General features: G+C 38.1%; 1 protein-coding gene across 1 annotated transcript; it reads left to right on the forward strand.

The window, feature by feature from the left end:
* The first annotated feature begins 9,874 nt into the window (after positions 1-9,874).
* Positions 9,875-13,634, forward strand: LOC144081950 (T-box transcription factor TBX22-like). Its single transcript, XM_077608539.1, has 7 exons — positions 9,875-9,912; positions 10,396-10,497; positions 10,939-11,113; positions 12,085-12,249; positions 12,660-12,724; positions 12,922-13,007; positions 13,077-13,634. Exons 1-7 carry the CDS (start codon positions 9,890-9,892, stop codon positions 13,604-13,606), a joined length of 1,146 nt encoding a protein of 381 aa, XP_077464665.1. The 5' UTR covers positions 9,875-9,889; the 3' UTR covers positions 13,607-13,634.
* The last annotated feature ends 530 nt before the right edge of the window (positions 13,635-14,164 follow it).

The following is a 14,164-nucleotide window of genomic DNA, read 5'->3' on the forward strand; positions in this document are numbered from 1 at the left end:
AATGCAGTCAAAGTATTCTGTGGTTCATAAGTAGATCTCAAACAAGCAGGAAAATGAAGTAAACAAAGTTACATCATTGCCATTCCACAATCAATAGTCATGGATTTTTCCCACAGGAATTTGGGACGGGGCTTATCAATTTTTCATATTTATGCCTGTGACCATTATATTTTCAAATTGAAGGATTTTTTTTCTCCCCCCTCCAAAGTGTTATGATTGAATATGTTTCATTGCTGCCCTTTGCTACAAATTTGACATCCAATGTTGGTGATAATAAGTATTTATCTGTAATATTGTGGAAATTATTCGAAATGTGAACATTCACGACACGTGTTTTGTGCATCCATAAAATTCTAAAAGTGACATTAGCGAGACTGCGATGACCCACAATAATTAAGCAAATAAATGAAGAAATAATAAAAATGATAATGAGTTTATCATCATTTTTATATAAATTGATGCTAGTTACAATATTAATATTCTCAAACATTAGCTGTGCATGTATTAGAATTAATAGACCACCACAACAAAGAACAAATTTAATAAACACACATTCACAAAAGATTTGATGTTCTATATAATATTACAATGCATGATGGCCTGTTTGTGTGTGTGTGTGTGTGTGTGTGTGTGTGTGTGTGTGTGCTTGACCAGGCTGATTTTAGGAATGACATCCTTAACACCACCGTTATTTCCCACCACATCACTTCACCATGTTACAAATGAAGACAAATGTGATGAGATGAAAGAAAGTGATAGCCTTTTTGTGCGTGTGTGTACACGTGTGCTTGATTGTCAGCAAAGACTTTCCTGCTCTTTAGAAGTCTAAGCCATGGTCAGGATGTAGTTATACAGCGCTAATTCGCAAGTAGTTTGATTACAGGCTTTCTACGGACCCCCACAAAGCACACACACAAACACCCACGCACACACTAACTCTCTTTCTTACTCTCTCTCCCATTAATATATCAGGTGCCATTATTTGTGGGAGGATGGTCTGATTGGTACCAGAAGGAGACAAAAGGATGTCAGATAAACTTATTTCACTGCCAGAGTACTCACTTATCTCTCTTTTCATTCCCATTTTCAACATAATGTCCACATACAAGAGCGCATGCACATAAATTAATAATTTAATAGTTAAATGTTACACTTTTAAGCTGAGCATTTATTTATACTCCAATATAACTGAGCACAAATGCAATTGAGCCATCATTGGAAGAAAAACTATTGTTCAGCATTGACAGTTATCCATTAGAATGGTTCCATTCTGAAAATTGATCTTTTATTAACAATGACAGGATCTCCTTTTCTTTAAATAAAGGCAGGAGGCACTAATAAATCATTTTAGGGTCCTGATAGAGCTCAAACCACAACGCATTCAGGCATCATGGATACAAACCACAAACTGGCAGGCAAGCTTGTTTGTGTGTGGGGGTGTGTGCGTCTTACAGACACAGTGAAACAGACAGTTTCTATTACACTCTATTTTGGCAAAAGGGGGAACAAGTGTGCTTTTGATTGAATTGCAAATTTTTGAGGGGTTCCTCTTCTTGTAAGCTTTAATTTAGAGATGTTCTATAGGGTATAGTAAGCCAGAATTGCTTAAGTCTGTACATAAAAGGACTATGATTTCAAATAAAGAGATGCAAAAGTATTCTTAATTACTCAACAAAGAATATAGCGTTGCATTTGTATATGTAGTCGAGCCTTAATAGATTAATAGATACTATAGGTTAATCCATTAAAGGCACAAATCAAAATAATGAACCCACTATTTCTTCATATTAAATAGAGAAGGCTTTTAAACATTATACCACTGACAATAATATTCATAATAATAATGTATAAGCAAGGAACTGTGCACAGTTAATACAGGCATAGAATACCTCATAATAAGCCACGTCCAAAGATGCTTGAAAATTTAACTATTTTTTCACTTAAAAAAGAAAACCCCCCATTAACTTTCTTCCACGGACGTGAACAACCATATTCATGATAATGATATTCACTTACATACTTTGTTGACTGGAATAAATCACATGTTCACAGAAAAATTATACTATTGGTCAAATTCTTCCTATATGGTTGGTATTTCCTCAATTCCCATTGTGTACTGAGTCCGCGCCATCTGAATCGTAACCCATGGCCAGACTTTCCACATTTTGACAGTTCAACTTTTCCACAGAGGTCAGCCTTACTCTCACAACATCCAGCTCAGAGCACCCCAGTATGAAAAAAAATCATACCCTATAATCCCATTTTACAGAGACACTGCAATGAAAGTTTTGATTAGGGCCTGCTGGAAGTATTCAAAGGGCAGCCCCTGCCCCTCCCAGCCTTTCACCTCAGACACTGGCCCCTTCTAAGCAGCTCATCTCGCCTCGGGTCTGCTTTGCTCCTAGCTATGATTGACATGTGAATTACAGTGTGTGGTGATGATGATAATAAGTGTGCTAACCGTGGCCAGGCCTGCATCTTGCTGCCAAAAGGCAATCCAAGAAGGCACGGCCTGTAAGACAACCGCTGTGACCATTTGAAGAGTCAAATAAAAATGACAAGCTAACTGTTAAAGAACTGCTGATTTTTCACATGTTGTTTTGAAAGAGTTTGCGGCTCCACTGGCGTTCTATTCTGCGAAATTTTCACTTCTCCGCCCGGCCACATCCAGATATATGAAACCCATCATTTATCAGAGCAATCTAAAAATAATTTTCCTCCACTGTGGTACTGCTACTATAGAAAAAAAACAGAATGATTGCCATCCATGGAAGGAAAACATACCCAGACGTGTGCAACAATATGTTAGACAACAACTTCCTACCACACAAACACAATGGATTTCCTTCTAAATTATCACTATGCCTTTTTAAACATGCTTGCACAAAAACCCTTCAAAATCCTCCTCGTGTGTGTTTTTCACTGCCAGTGATGTTAGGAATATTTTTCATCCAAAAGACCACGATAAATTATACTAGCTCTACATTATGGTATTAGGAAATTACACTCTAACACCCTGTGGATTGTTTATCCACCCACTCACATTCACCGAGAGAGAACTATCCACATTCCCAAGGATCTATTCCTAACTTGCCAAAGCCTTGTGGATCCTTGTGCCCTTTTACATTAGAGTCGGCAAAGTCACCTTCTTGGGCTTCACCAGCATGAGCCACTCGACTGCCTTGCCGAGTCTGACTCTCATTACCAATTACGTCTGTTTTTGTTTCTTTGGACCACAGCCGTTTACCACACAGTTAGTGCCAGTCAGAAAGGGGAAAGCAAAGAAAAAGCAATTTTCATCAAAAATAATTAGCAATCACAACAAAAGAGAAGAACGTGCAGCCAGGATTAGGATGAAACAGCTCTGTGGATAGACGTGGATCGACACGTGTCTAAATAGGGACAGCTAAGCTAGGCGTAGTAAAAACGAAGGAAAAAGAGACAGAAAATGGTTGAAACATAATTCACAACACACTTGTGGTGAGAGAATTGCCTGTGTCTTGGCTTAGAGCTATGTCTCCTTGTTTCCTCTTGCCCTCAGCACCCCGTTTTTTTTCCCTCAACAAAGGTGAGGTAGACACAACCAGCACAGGCTGGTTGCTGGGGCACATGAGCCATTAAATCTTCCCAAACTGTGGGTAATGGAGGGCAATACAAGGCTTCATGCATATAATTCCTGAATGCTGCCATCCTTCAGGCCTGAAGTTTAAGCACATGGATTGTACAAAAGCAGAAAAGACATTCTTAGTCTCTAGAGAGAGTGACTACTGCAATTCTTGGTCAGTTTTCAAAAAGTAAACTAAACCATGAATCTGAAGAGTCTTCAAAGAGCTAAAATGTAAGAACAATGTTGTCATGTTAAAGGTTTATGACAGACGTTCAATATTTCCATGCGGTTGCAAGACTGAAAAAAAACCATATTGCTCAGTTGAAGTAACGGAAACCGTTTTAAAATGGGTCCCTGGATATTGAAATTCATGCAGTGGTTCTAAAACATGTGCCGTTTTGACACAACGTCATTTTTATTGTCAATGTCACTGATGAAAGCATTGGAACAAGTACCATTTCAATAAATCTATTAAATATATTCATACTATAATTGGGTGTTTAAACACTCACTCACAACCATTGATGATAGAACAAGTCTATTTCATTTCATCTGGGGCAGCTGGGTTGCGTCTATTCCCGTCAGTGGGAACGAAGCATGAGGATTTGCAGCCCAGTTCAAATGCAGCCAAGCAAAAGCCATACAGGTGCGATGCAAGTCAGCTGTTTTTCAGCTCCAACTTTTGTGCCATTTAGATCACAAGTGTCAAAGTGGCGGCCCGGGGGGGCAAATCTGGCCCGCCGCATCATATTGTGTGGCCCGGGAAAGTAAATCATGAGTGCCGACTTTCTGTTTTAGGATCAAATTAAAATGAAAATTATAGATGTATATTATATTTCTTGATTTTCCCCCTTTTAAATCAATAATTGCAATTTTTTCATCCATGTTTTTCTTTGTGTTTTTAGTTCAAAAATAATTTTGTAAAATCTTAAAATATATAAAAATATGTTCTGTTTTCCACTTTTATATGGAACATAATGATTAAAAGAGATTTTCCCTTACCAAGAAAAAAAGCTCAAATAAACACTTTTTTAGATCTATAAAAAGTTGAATATTTAGGGCTTTTGATTTAGTTCTTTGAATCCAATTTTTAAAACAATATCTAAATATTATATCTAAAATAGTCCGGCCCACATGAAATCGAGTTGACGTTAAAGCGGCCCGTGAACCAACCCGAGTCTGACACCCTTGATTTAGATGAATCTGTAATTATCTTAGCCCCCCACCATCCAAAATATTTCACAAAGTGAATTCTACAGTTTACAGCAGCAGTCAACACAATTTCTGTCCTCCAAGAGGTTTATTTGTCTGAGAATGTGATGATTTTAAACACAAAATCATTGAATCAATGAACCCGCGTGCAAACCAAATGACAAAAGCCTTCACTAACCCTCCTATTAGAGCTGCTAAAGCTGCTGCATTGTGTCAAGAAATTGTGCAGACAGCTGTACCAGCAAGAAAGGGACACGAGGGAGCTTATGAGTTACAGATGGGACATTACACACATGCATGCGGCTGATGAAATGTCAAGGTCAGAAGAATTTGTCACCGTAATCAGTCATGTAGGAAGATTTTACTGCTCTACACTTGATTTCATCATTCTTTCTCATCTACTCCAGGGGGTTTTGGCACACGGAGTGAAATACAAACAGTCAAAGATGTTTGCAAACGGAACAACCGTCGCAAATAAATGAGAACAGCCTATGAAGTGTGCAACCAATACGCTCTAAATGACTGATGGATTTCTTCATTGGAACTCATAAACAAATAGGTTGAGTATTTAAAGAGAGAGAGACAAAAAGGAAGTGGCAATAACTCCCCCTTCGGCAGAGTTCACATGTTCAACACAGACTCACATGTCATTATTGCTACAATGCACTAAGTGTGTACAGCATTTCATATTCAAACACTTCACGTATTTCACAGCTGACGGCTGCTGGAAGTTTGACATTTGGCAGTGAGCGGGCATCCGCTCCCGCAACCCGTGCCCAGAATAAGCCTCACACCCACCGACACACAAACACATACTAACTGCTCAGCATCAGGACCTAAGTTAAAACAAACCATCAGGAGGTCCCGTCACTTCCACTCAGCACTTAGCAGCAGACACACAATCCCGTTTATACACCCACGTTCAAATTTTTATTTTGGTGCATATGTGCTTGCAAAAAGTGCAAAAAGACGCCTGCTGCGGGTGCCAGGTTGCTTGTGATTCTTGCTGGGCACCAGCTTGTACGCATAAGGATGACACACAAGTGCACTACTCCCGCACCAAATTGATCATTCATTAAGAGCTTTTAGTGCTGACAAAATAAAATTCAGATACGGATTGATAGTTGTATGAAGTATTATAGTGGGTTGTAAAATATTCATAATAATACAAGGGGGGTGGGTGATGGTCATGTGCGGTACAACAGTTCAAGGGGGTGAAAACTTAATTTAAATGTTTAGTTTTATCCTGAGTAGAACTTTTTGAATTGTGGTTGAATCTAATGCCTGATTACTTGATGTGTTTTCAAAAAGGCTCAGTGAGCATGATCAAATGTGAATGAAAAAAAGGAAAGTAAATGAAGTTCCTAAATTCTTGTTCTTAATTTATAAACTGAAGATTGCCGACACTGCACTATAAAATTACTGTAACATGTCGTAATCCGAAATAACAGGAAATTACTGCTGTTCATGCTGCCAAACTTCACTGGCTTTTTTTACGATGAAAATCTTTACCAATATATGTATCCTGGTGCAAATGTTTCCATTTGCTGTAATTTATTTGAATAGTACCGTGCTGTGTTTGGAAACAGTACCATAATTCAACAGTGAGTGATCGTAATGTATTCTGGCACTTTATTAATGTGTTTTGCATTACACAACAGTAAGACAACAGCTCTGTGTTGTAATTTTACGGTACAGTTACATATTGCTTTGTTATGGTTGGTATACGGAGTCCTCAAGTATGATATTTTTGGATTTAGAAGAAATGCATTTAAAAATATAAATTATAAATAAAAGACCTACATCATTATTAATATTCTGATGGACAATGTTCGTCCAATGCTTGTTCCATCACTCAAAAGAAAAGCTGTATTATAATGTGAAAGAAACAGTACTTTTTTCATAGTAAGCCTTAGAGCTACATGAAATGACACTTTAATGCTTTTAAAATATTCATTGTAGTATTTATTTTTGTATGTTAATATTCTTTAATGTTTGCTGTTAAAATGGCTGGCATACCCAATGTTTTACTTTATTTATACATTTTCTACATCGTTTATCTTTGTCAGCTTAAGTCACGGTGCTGAAACCTATCTGAAGAATTATTAATAAGTAATAAACTAACACGTTAATCACATATGCATTCATTTTCAATTCCATTTTTGTGGTGGGTCATGCAGCCAAAGGTTAACCATACATGCATTTCCTATTCATTTACTTTAAAAGGGTGTTACTCCAATGATATAATGTATAGTTATTTACTGTTAAGTGATCATTTAAAAATGAAATTTACCTGCAAGCAATTACAAATATATATTAAATTTTAAATGCACTAGAAATTTATAGCAAATTGTACTTTTGAAAGTGGAAAAGGAACTCCACTGTCCCTTTCTTTTTTTACTTGTATTTATTTAAATGTAATTATTTAATCTTTCTTTGGCCATATTTGTTCTTGACAAGCTGTAGCAAATAACTAAACACTATTGAATCTCCACTCACATTTTTTTTTAAATAACTGATTTATTCACGGAATCATGAGAAATTATCACAAGGATCCCTCTGGTGCCAAACAAGCGCATCTCAAATGACAACCACATGTTGATTTATAAATGATAATAATTCATACACAACTCGTGTATTGCCAAAATGGACTTGAGCTTCATGTTTCTGCACGGTTGCTTATTGTGCTTTAAAAAAAAGATGAAACACGTCCCATTCATCCTTCCCGAAGTGAGAATAATAAAAACAGCCACAATGAGGTTCCTGTTTGTTTTTAGGAGTGACAGACATCACATAAAATGCTGTCCATCCCTCAACCGACACCGCATAATCAATCTCATGATGGCGATTTATGGCCCGTTTCAGAGCAAACCCGCATCATTTTCATGTCATTTCCCCCCCATTTCCCCATATTGCTCCAAAAGGACCCTGCGTGTGTTTTAGTGGTCTGTTTTCCCCTATAGACCGCAGTTTTATTAGGATGCACTTTGAAAGCAAATGACAAACTATGGGAGAAAATAAACATAAATCCAAGATGCGGTCCCGAAAGAGGGCTATGATGACAGAGAACATGTGATTTCTGTTGGTCATAGTTCTCCATTTCCCGGCTGTTGTCAGAGATTTCCATCAGCAAGCAAACCAACCGTGCCATAAACACAGCGCTCATTTGTTTTCTCCTCAGAGCAATTATATCATGTGATTTAAAACATTTTAAATAGAGCCCGCGCCGACTTGTATTTGTGTAAAGCGGATCTATTTCATGTCGAGCAGTAATGTAATAATCCCGAGCTGTCATTACGGCCCAGTTCCCCCAGTGCGCCCAGCTCCATCTGATCTTCGCATTTATGAGAACCAGACTGACGCACAAAATCACCACCAAAGAAAAAGGAAAAGGGGAAAAAAAACAAAAACATAAACCTGACTTTTACACGAATGAAACAGGTCACAAGAGGCAACTTAGAGGAAAGTCTGAAAATTAATATAGGAAATGTTTGCTTCAAAAGCAATGTGGAGATACTTCACCTTCCAGATGGTCCGAATAAACAGACTAAAATATTTGTACCGCTAATTAACGATTAGTGCTCCTATTGGTTCGCTCTATTTACGGTCACGTCTTAAAAGCAATGGACAATGATTGAAGGGAAAACAAAGCTTTTCAGAACATCTAATTGAATCAAACCAATGTAAAAGGATTACATCCACCGCGTAGGTATAACATTTGCATTTTTCTGTATCGTGTGGAACTTTTAGCAGTAGAGGAAAAGCTTACAAAATGATAAAAACTAAAAGGTGCAATTTCTGTATACATAAAACAAAAAACAAACAAAAGAAAAAGCAAGCAAATGTCAATATCATGTGAACAGCCCACAGTAATTGGCTGCGCACAGTTAGGTGATTTTCCACACTATATTTTAAATGATAAATTCACATGATGATCATAATGTGATATTTTCCATTGATCTTGGCTATATTCACCTTTCAGAAATTAATGCTGACGTTTGTGAGGAATGCGCGCAGCTGTGGACCTCTCTCTTTACCTTTCTCTCTCTCTCTCTCTCTCTCTCTCTCTCTCTCTCTCTCTCCCTTTCTCTATATCTCTCTCCCTCCCCCCCTCTCCCTCTCTCTCCCTTTCTCTCTCTCTCCCCTTTCTCTCTCTCTCTCTCTCTCTCTCTCCCTCTCTCCCTCACTCTCTCCCCTTGCCTTTCCCTACTCTCACTCTATTCTCTCTCTCTCTCTCTCTCTCTCTCTCTCTCTCTCTCTCTCTCTCTCTCTCTCTCTCTCTCTCTCTTTCTCTCTCTCACTTTCTTTCCCCCTCTCTGTGACGCACAGAGGATCAAGAAGAGAAGAGGAAAAGGAGAACTCTCGAACAAATCTAGGAGAGAGAGAGACGATCATGTAATGCGCGAGGGGGGAGGCGCATCAACAATCAATGACTTTGGATGTCGGGGAACATCTTGGAGAGCACTTGGAATGGAACCGGATTAATTTCTGAGGTTCTTCTGCAGCTCCCGAGTGAGCCGGGATCCCAAAAGTCAAAGATCGGAGGCTCCAACCGGGATGTCGTCCGCCAAAATGCAAGGTCTCAGCTCCAAGGCGCACGCTTTTTCCGTCGAAGCGCTCGTGGGGAAACCCTGCAAGAGGATGAAAATGGCAGAGGAACATAATTCATGTTCACGTGGACACGCTGACAACGACGCCAAACTCTTAGTTGGTGAGAAACGTTAAGAACAAAATTTTAAAAAAGTTTAATTGACACCATTTTCAAGGGGAAAAATACACACGCACACGCACATAAATGAATTTCAACCTTGTCACCAAAAGAACTCCTATCAAAAATAATTATTTGGCAGGGAAATCTATCTCCTGCAATTTCTGATTTTTTTTCTGACACTTTCAGGTTCAGCGGATCCATTTTTGCCTCAAATGAAGAAAGTGGATTTACAGATGTCAGGGGTCCAAACTGGGTTATCGAAAAAACCGAATGGTGGAGAGTGCAGTCCGGAAAGAGAGGTTCGGGTCGAGCTGCAAGGCTCAGAACTTTGGAAGAGATTCTTCGAGATTGGAACCGAGATGATCATCACCAAAGCTGGAAGGTAATTTGCTTTTCACAAGTGATCTGAAGAAGACCTGTGGATTTAGAATTTGGCATACACAACCCCAAATCCAACCATTTTGCTTTTCCTCCTTCACACTTTAGAATTTTCTGCAATATATTTAAGTAACTATTAAACATTTTTTTTGCAGATAGCACATTTTCCGGTTACCTTAAACAATATCATTTGAGACTACTTCCATAAATTGGCATTGTATTAACCATTATTTATTTTTCACCACATTTGAATGGCAATTTCATCTTATAAATATAATCGTGTCATGGATGTCCCCACTAGAATGAGCTACTTAGTTTTCACTAAAGATGAAATCTGGATTTGGAAGATTTACACATGTTTACACAAACACTTGTAAATCTTCATAGAGCTGACGTTCCACATGGAGGCTCGGATCTGAACCTAACCATTTTTTCTAACCACATTTTCTTCAATATATACGCGCATTTAAAATGCATTTCCTAACAGGAGAATGTTTCCGTCCGTTCGCGTCAAAGTGCGGAATCTGGACCCCTGCCAGCAGTATTACATCGCAATGGACGTCATGCCCGTTGACTCCAAACGTTACAGGTGCGCCTATTAAACCATGTACTATCAATTTAGTTGTTCTATTTTTTTAAAAATGAGCATAAACTGTGCGCACGCGTGTCATGTGCGTGCAAAGGCAATAAATGAAAAATACTGGACGCTCACCCCAAACAAGAATGTATTTTTCATCATATTGGCTTTCTCTGAAGCTATTGTTATTTGTGCACTTCCCTTCTTAGTATTTATGCTGGTGACTACTTATTATCTTGACTAGATTTATCAATTGATTATTTATTTATTTGGGTCTGATTTATTGAATATTAATTTGCCTGTTTGTTTGTTGTTGTTATTTGTGCACTTCGTGGTGAAGATTTAAATCTCATTATACTTGTATAATGACAATAAAAGCATTCAATTGGATATTTGGTTGTCATGCAAATTTGCTTTTAATTCTCATTTCCCTGATATAATACACTCCTGTAGGTATGTTTACCACAGCTCCCAGTGGATGGTGGCAGGAAACACAGACCATTCGTGCATCTCACCCAGGCTCTACGTGCACGCAGACTCGCCGTGCGCAGGAGAGACGTGGATGCGTCAGGTGATCAGCTTTGACCGAGTGAAACTCACCAACAACGAGTTGGACGACAAGGGACATGTAAGTGAAAAAACAACGACTCAAAGCAAAAGGAGAGCTGTGAAAACATTTTTTGGACACATGCCTTATTTATTTATTTTATGGAAGAATAGGCACAGATGCTGTTGTCGACTGCAGTTCGTTTTTTTGTGAGTTAATATTATTTTTAGTAAAGGATAATCTTTTGAATTTTGGATTCTAATCAATTGCAGAATTGGACAAAAAAAAAACTGCACATCGTGTTTAATTTTTAGTTCTTGTTGCTGCTCTGACCAGCCTGAAACTGTTTTTCTATCTTTATTGATCTTTGGACTTAAATTTCCTTTCAATGTATTGATCCTTACAAATTGTTATATATTAAAAGATAATTTGGGTTCATTAGGATTTCCATTTAAAAACACAATTATATATACCAGAATGTCCCAATAATTCACAATGATCAGACAAATTCAAATTTGGAAAATTACATAAGATTCATGCCATTATTTTAATTATTATTATTCATTATTATTATTTGGAGGTATCAACAGGAGTAGATAAAAAATACAACTCAATAGCTAAAGATTACGGATTTACAAAAAGGCCTAGGTGGAGCGTTTTTACTCCAGCATTTGTCAATTTACTACCTAAGTGTTGGCAATAAGCAATACTGTACTCTCAAATGTAATTGGCTTGATTTCTGTACTCTTTACTTTAATATTGAGTGTGCTTCTATAATAGCTATTTGTACAGTTTGTTTCGTCCAATATTAAAAAGCACAGAAAATTGCCTGCTTTTCATCATTTATCTATTATTCTGCTTTCACTTTTCTAAACTGGCATGTTTGCACTTTTGCTTTAGCTTGTTGATGACTAAACTTTCAGTTTTAGGAAAGTATGATGTATGTTTTACACTTTAATTTTTTTTCGTGCAAAATTTTGAATGTTAATTTGCTAATGTTTTAATTTGTACTAAAAAAAACTACTGTATGATAGTACTCTTTCTTGATCCAGATAATTCTACAGTCCATGCATAAATACAAGCCGCGTGTGCACATCATCCGGCAAGACCCTAGAGTGGACTTGTCCCAGATCCACTCGCTCCCTGCTGAGGGAGTGTTCAGCTTCTCCTTCCCAGAAACCGAGTTCACCACCGTCACAGCCTATCAGAATCAACAGGTAACTGGCTGAAACCCCATGGCTCCATAGCATGTTAATTTCTTTTTTTTCACAGCAATTACTACATCCAAAAAGTTGGCTAACTATTTGAAAATTAAACGTAAAAAATCTCAGCTTTTTCTTTTGCCAAATATATTCCAAAAACAGATGTGTAGTGAATATTTTGCTGATCCAGTAAGAAGCTCGGTCCTGCCTGACGTCACCAAATTTTAATCTCAAAATCTTGAATGTGATCAGGCCTGTTTTCATGTCGCAATATTTGAAGTCAGCCTGTGTGTGTTTGTACTCTGGTAATAAACGGGCACCACCAGGAGTGACTACCAGTTAAAAATACTGTTTTAAAACTGTGCTTTTTGATAGGCAAGCATACTAAATGTCTGTATTGATAAAACTTCTCATGTCTGGGCAAGATCACGAAACTGAAGATCGACAGGAATCCATTTGCCAAGGGCTTCAGGGATCCCGGACGGAATCGGTATGGCAAACCTTATTTATCATCAATGTTTTAGATAGCTACTGGACTCAAGAGAGATGTTAAGTTGAACCACAGAAATTTAATACGACTTAAAACGCTTATAAAATTGGGATGCACTCTTTGAAATGTCACACCTCACATCATTTTTCATTTCTGCCGTTTCTGTTACATTTATGTTTTTGTTTTTGTGTGCACAGGGGAGTGTTGGATGGTTTACTGGAGTCATATCCTTGGAGATCTCCTCTTAGCTTGGATTTCAAGCCTTTAGCCATGCAGCTTCAAGGTATGCATGCAGCTTGTCATTATTCTGTTTAATCCAGTTTCATTCATGTTTTCTGCCATTTGTCAACAGGGAGCATGGGGTCCCCAAGCAGCACATCTTCCCATCTGAAGAGTCTCCTACCTCTGACATCTTCATCATCACTTCTTTCATTTTCAACGCTCTCTTGCCAGGACACCGCTCTTCAAACTCTTGCGCTTCCTTTTTACGGAAAAGCTGCGGGGAGCCTCTCATTGCCAGGCAGAGCTTTCTCCTCCTTAGGATCGGATAGACTCAGAGGGCTCCCGACGATGTCTCCACTAACGGATCCCACACTTTTCTCTATTGTCCACGGAAAAAAACCTCCCAATTGTCATGACCCGGGTCTTTCTCGAACGAGCCCTCCATGCTTGATTCCCCTCCCCAGCCCTCTCAGCCCGCAAGGATCTACTTTATTGCCTCATTTTTCGGAAAGCGCTGCCCCATATTGTTTTTACCGCTGTAGTTTCCCCTTAAACCCTCAGCTCTCACCTGTTAGTCAACACAGCAAACTAGCTGAAGACAACATGGAGGCCCTACTGCGACAAGCTTCATGGGGTCTGGCTACCAACCATCGTCTTTGACAGTTTACAGGCCAATGACAGTAAGAAGCCAAAGCAGTTTGATATCGTTCTCTGGGAAGAAAACAAAGGACGTCAAGGGTGAGATGTCACAGATTTATAAGGATTTATTTTTTAAGTCAATCGCTGCCAGCACAAGTATGATTATAATATTCAGAGAGCATGTGTTTTGGTAGTTAGTCAAATAAGAAAAATATTCTATTAAAAACAACTATTAACGGCAATCACAGCCACTGAGTTAATTCAAAGTAATTATTGAACATTTTTCTGTTCACTGTTTTTTTAAATATATGTACTATATATTTTTAATGAAATTAAATGCACCAGAATTCACATATAACGGTGGAAAAACATAGTTTTTCAAGGAAGCAAGATGTTTTGCTGTGTATTCAAGACATTTCTAAGCAATATTGTCATGTTAAAGACTATTTATGCAAATGGTAAAGGCTTTTATGAAATAGCCAAGTTGTTATTATTGTATTATTGCAAAAGCAGTTTGTGAATGGGTGGTAAATTCACACGTCTGACGCTGTCAATCGCTTCAGAAACAAGATATAAAGA

This window comes from Stigmatopora argus, chromosome 9, assembly GCF_051989625.1.
Source record: "Stigmatopora argus isolate UIUO_Sarg chromosome 9, RoL_Sarg_1.0, whole genome shotgun sequence".
NCBI lineage: Eukaryota > Metazoa > Chordata > Actinopteri > Syngnathiformes > Syngnathidae > Stigmatopora > Stigmatopora argus.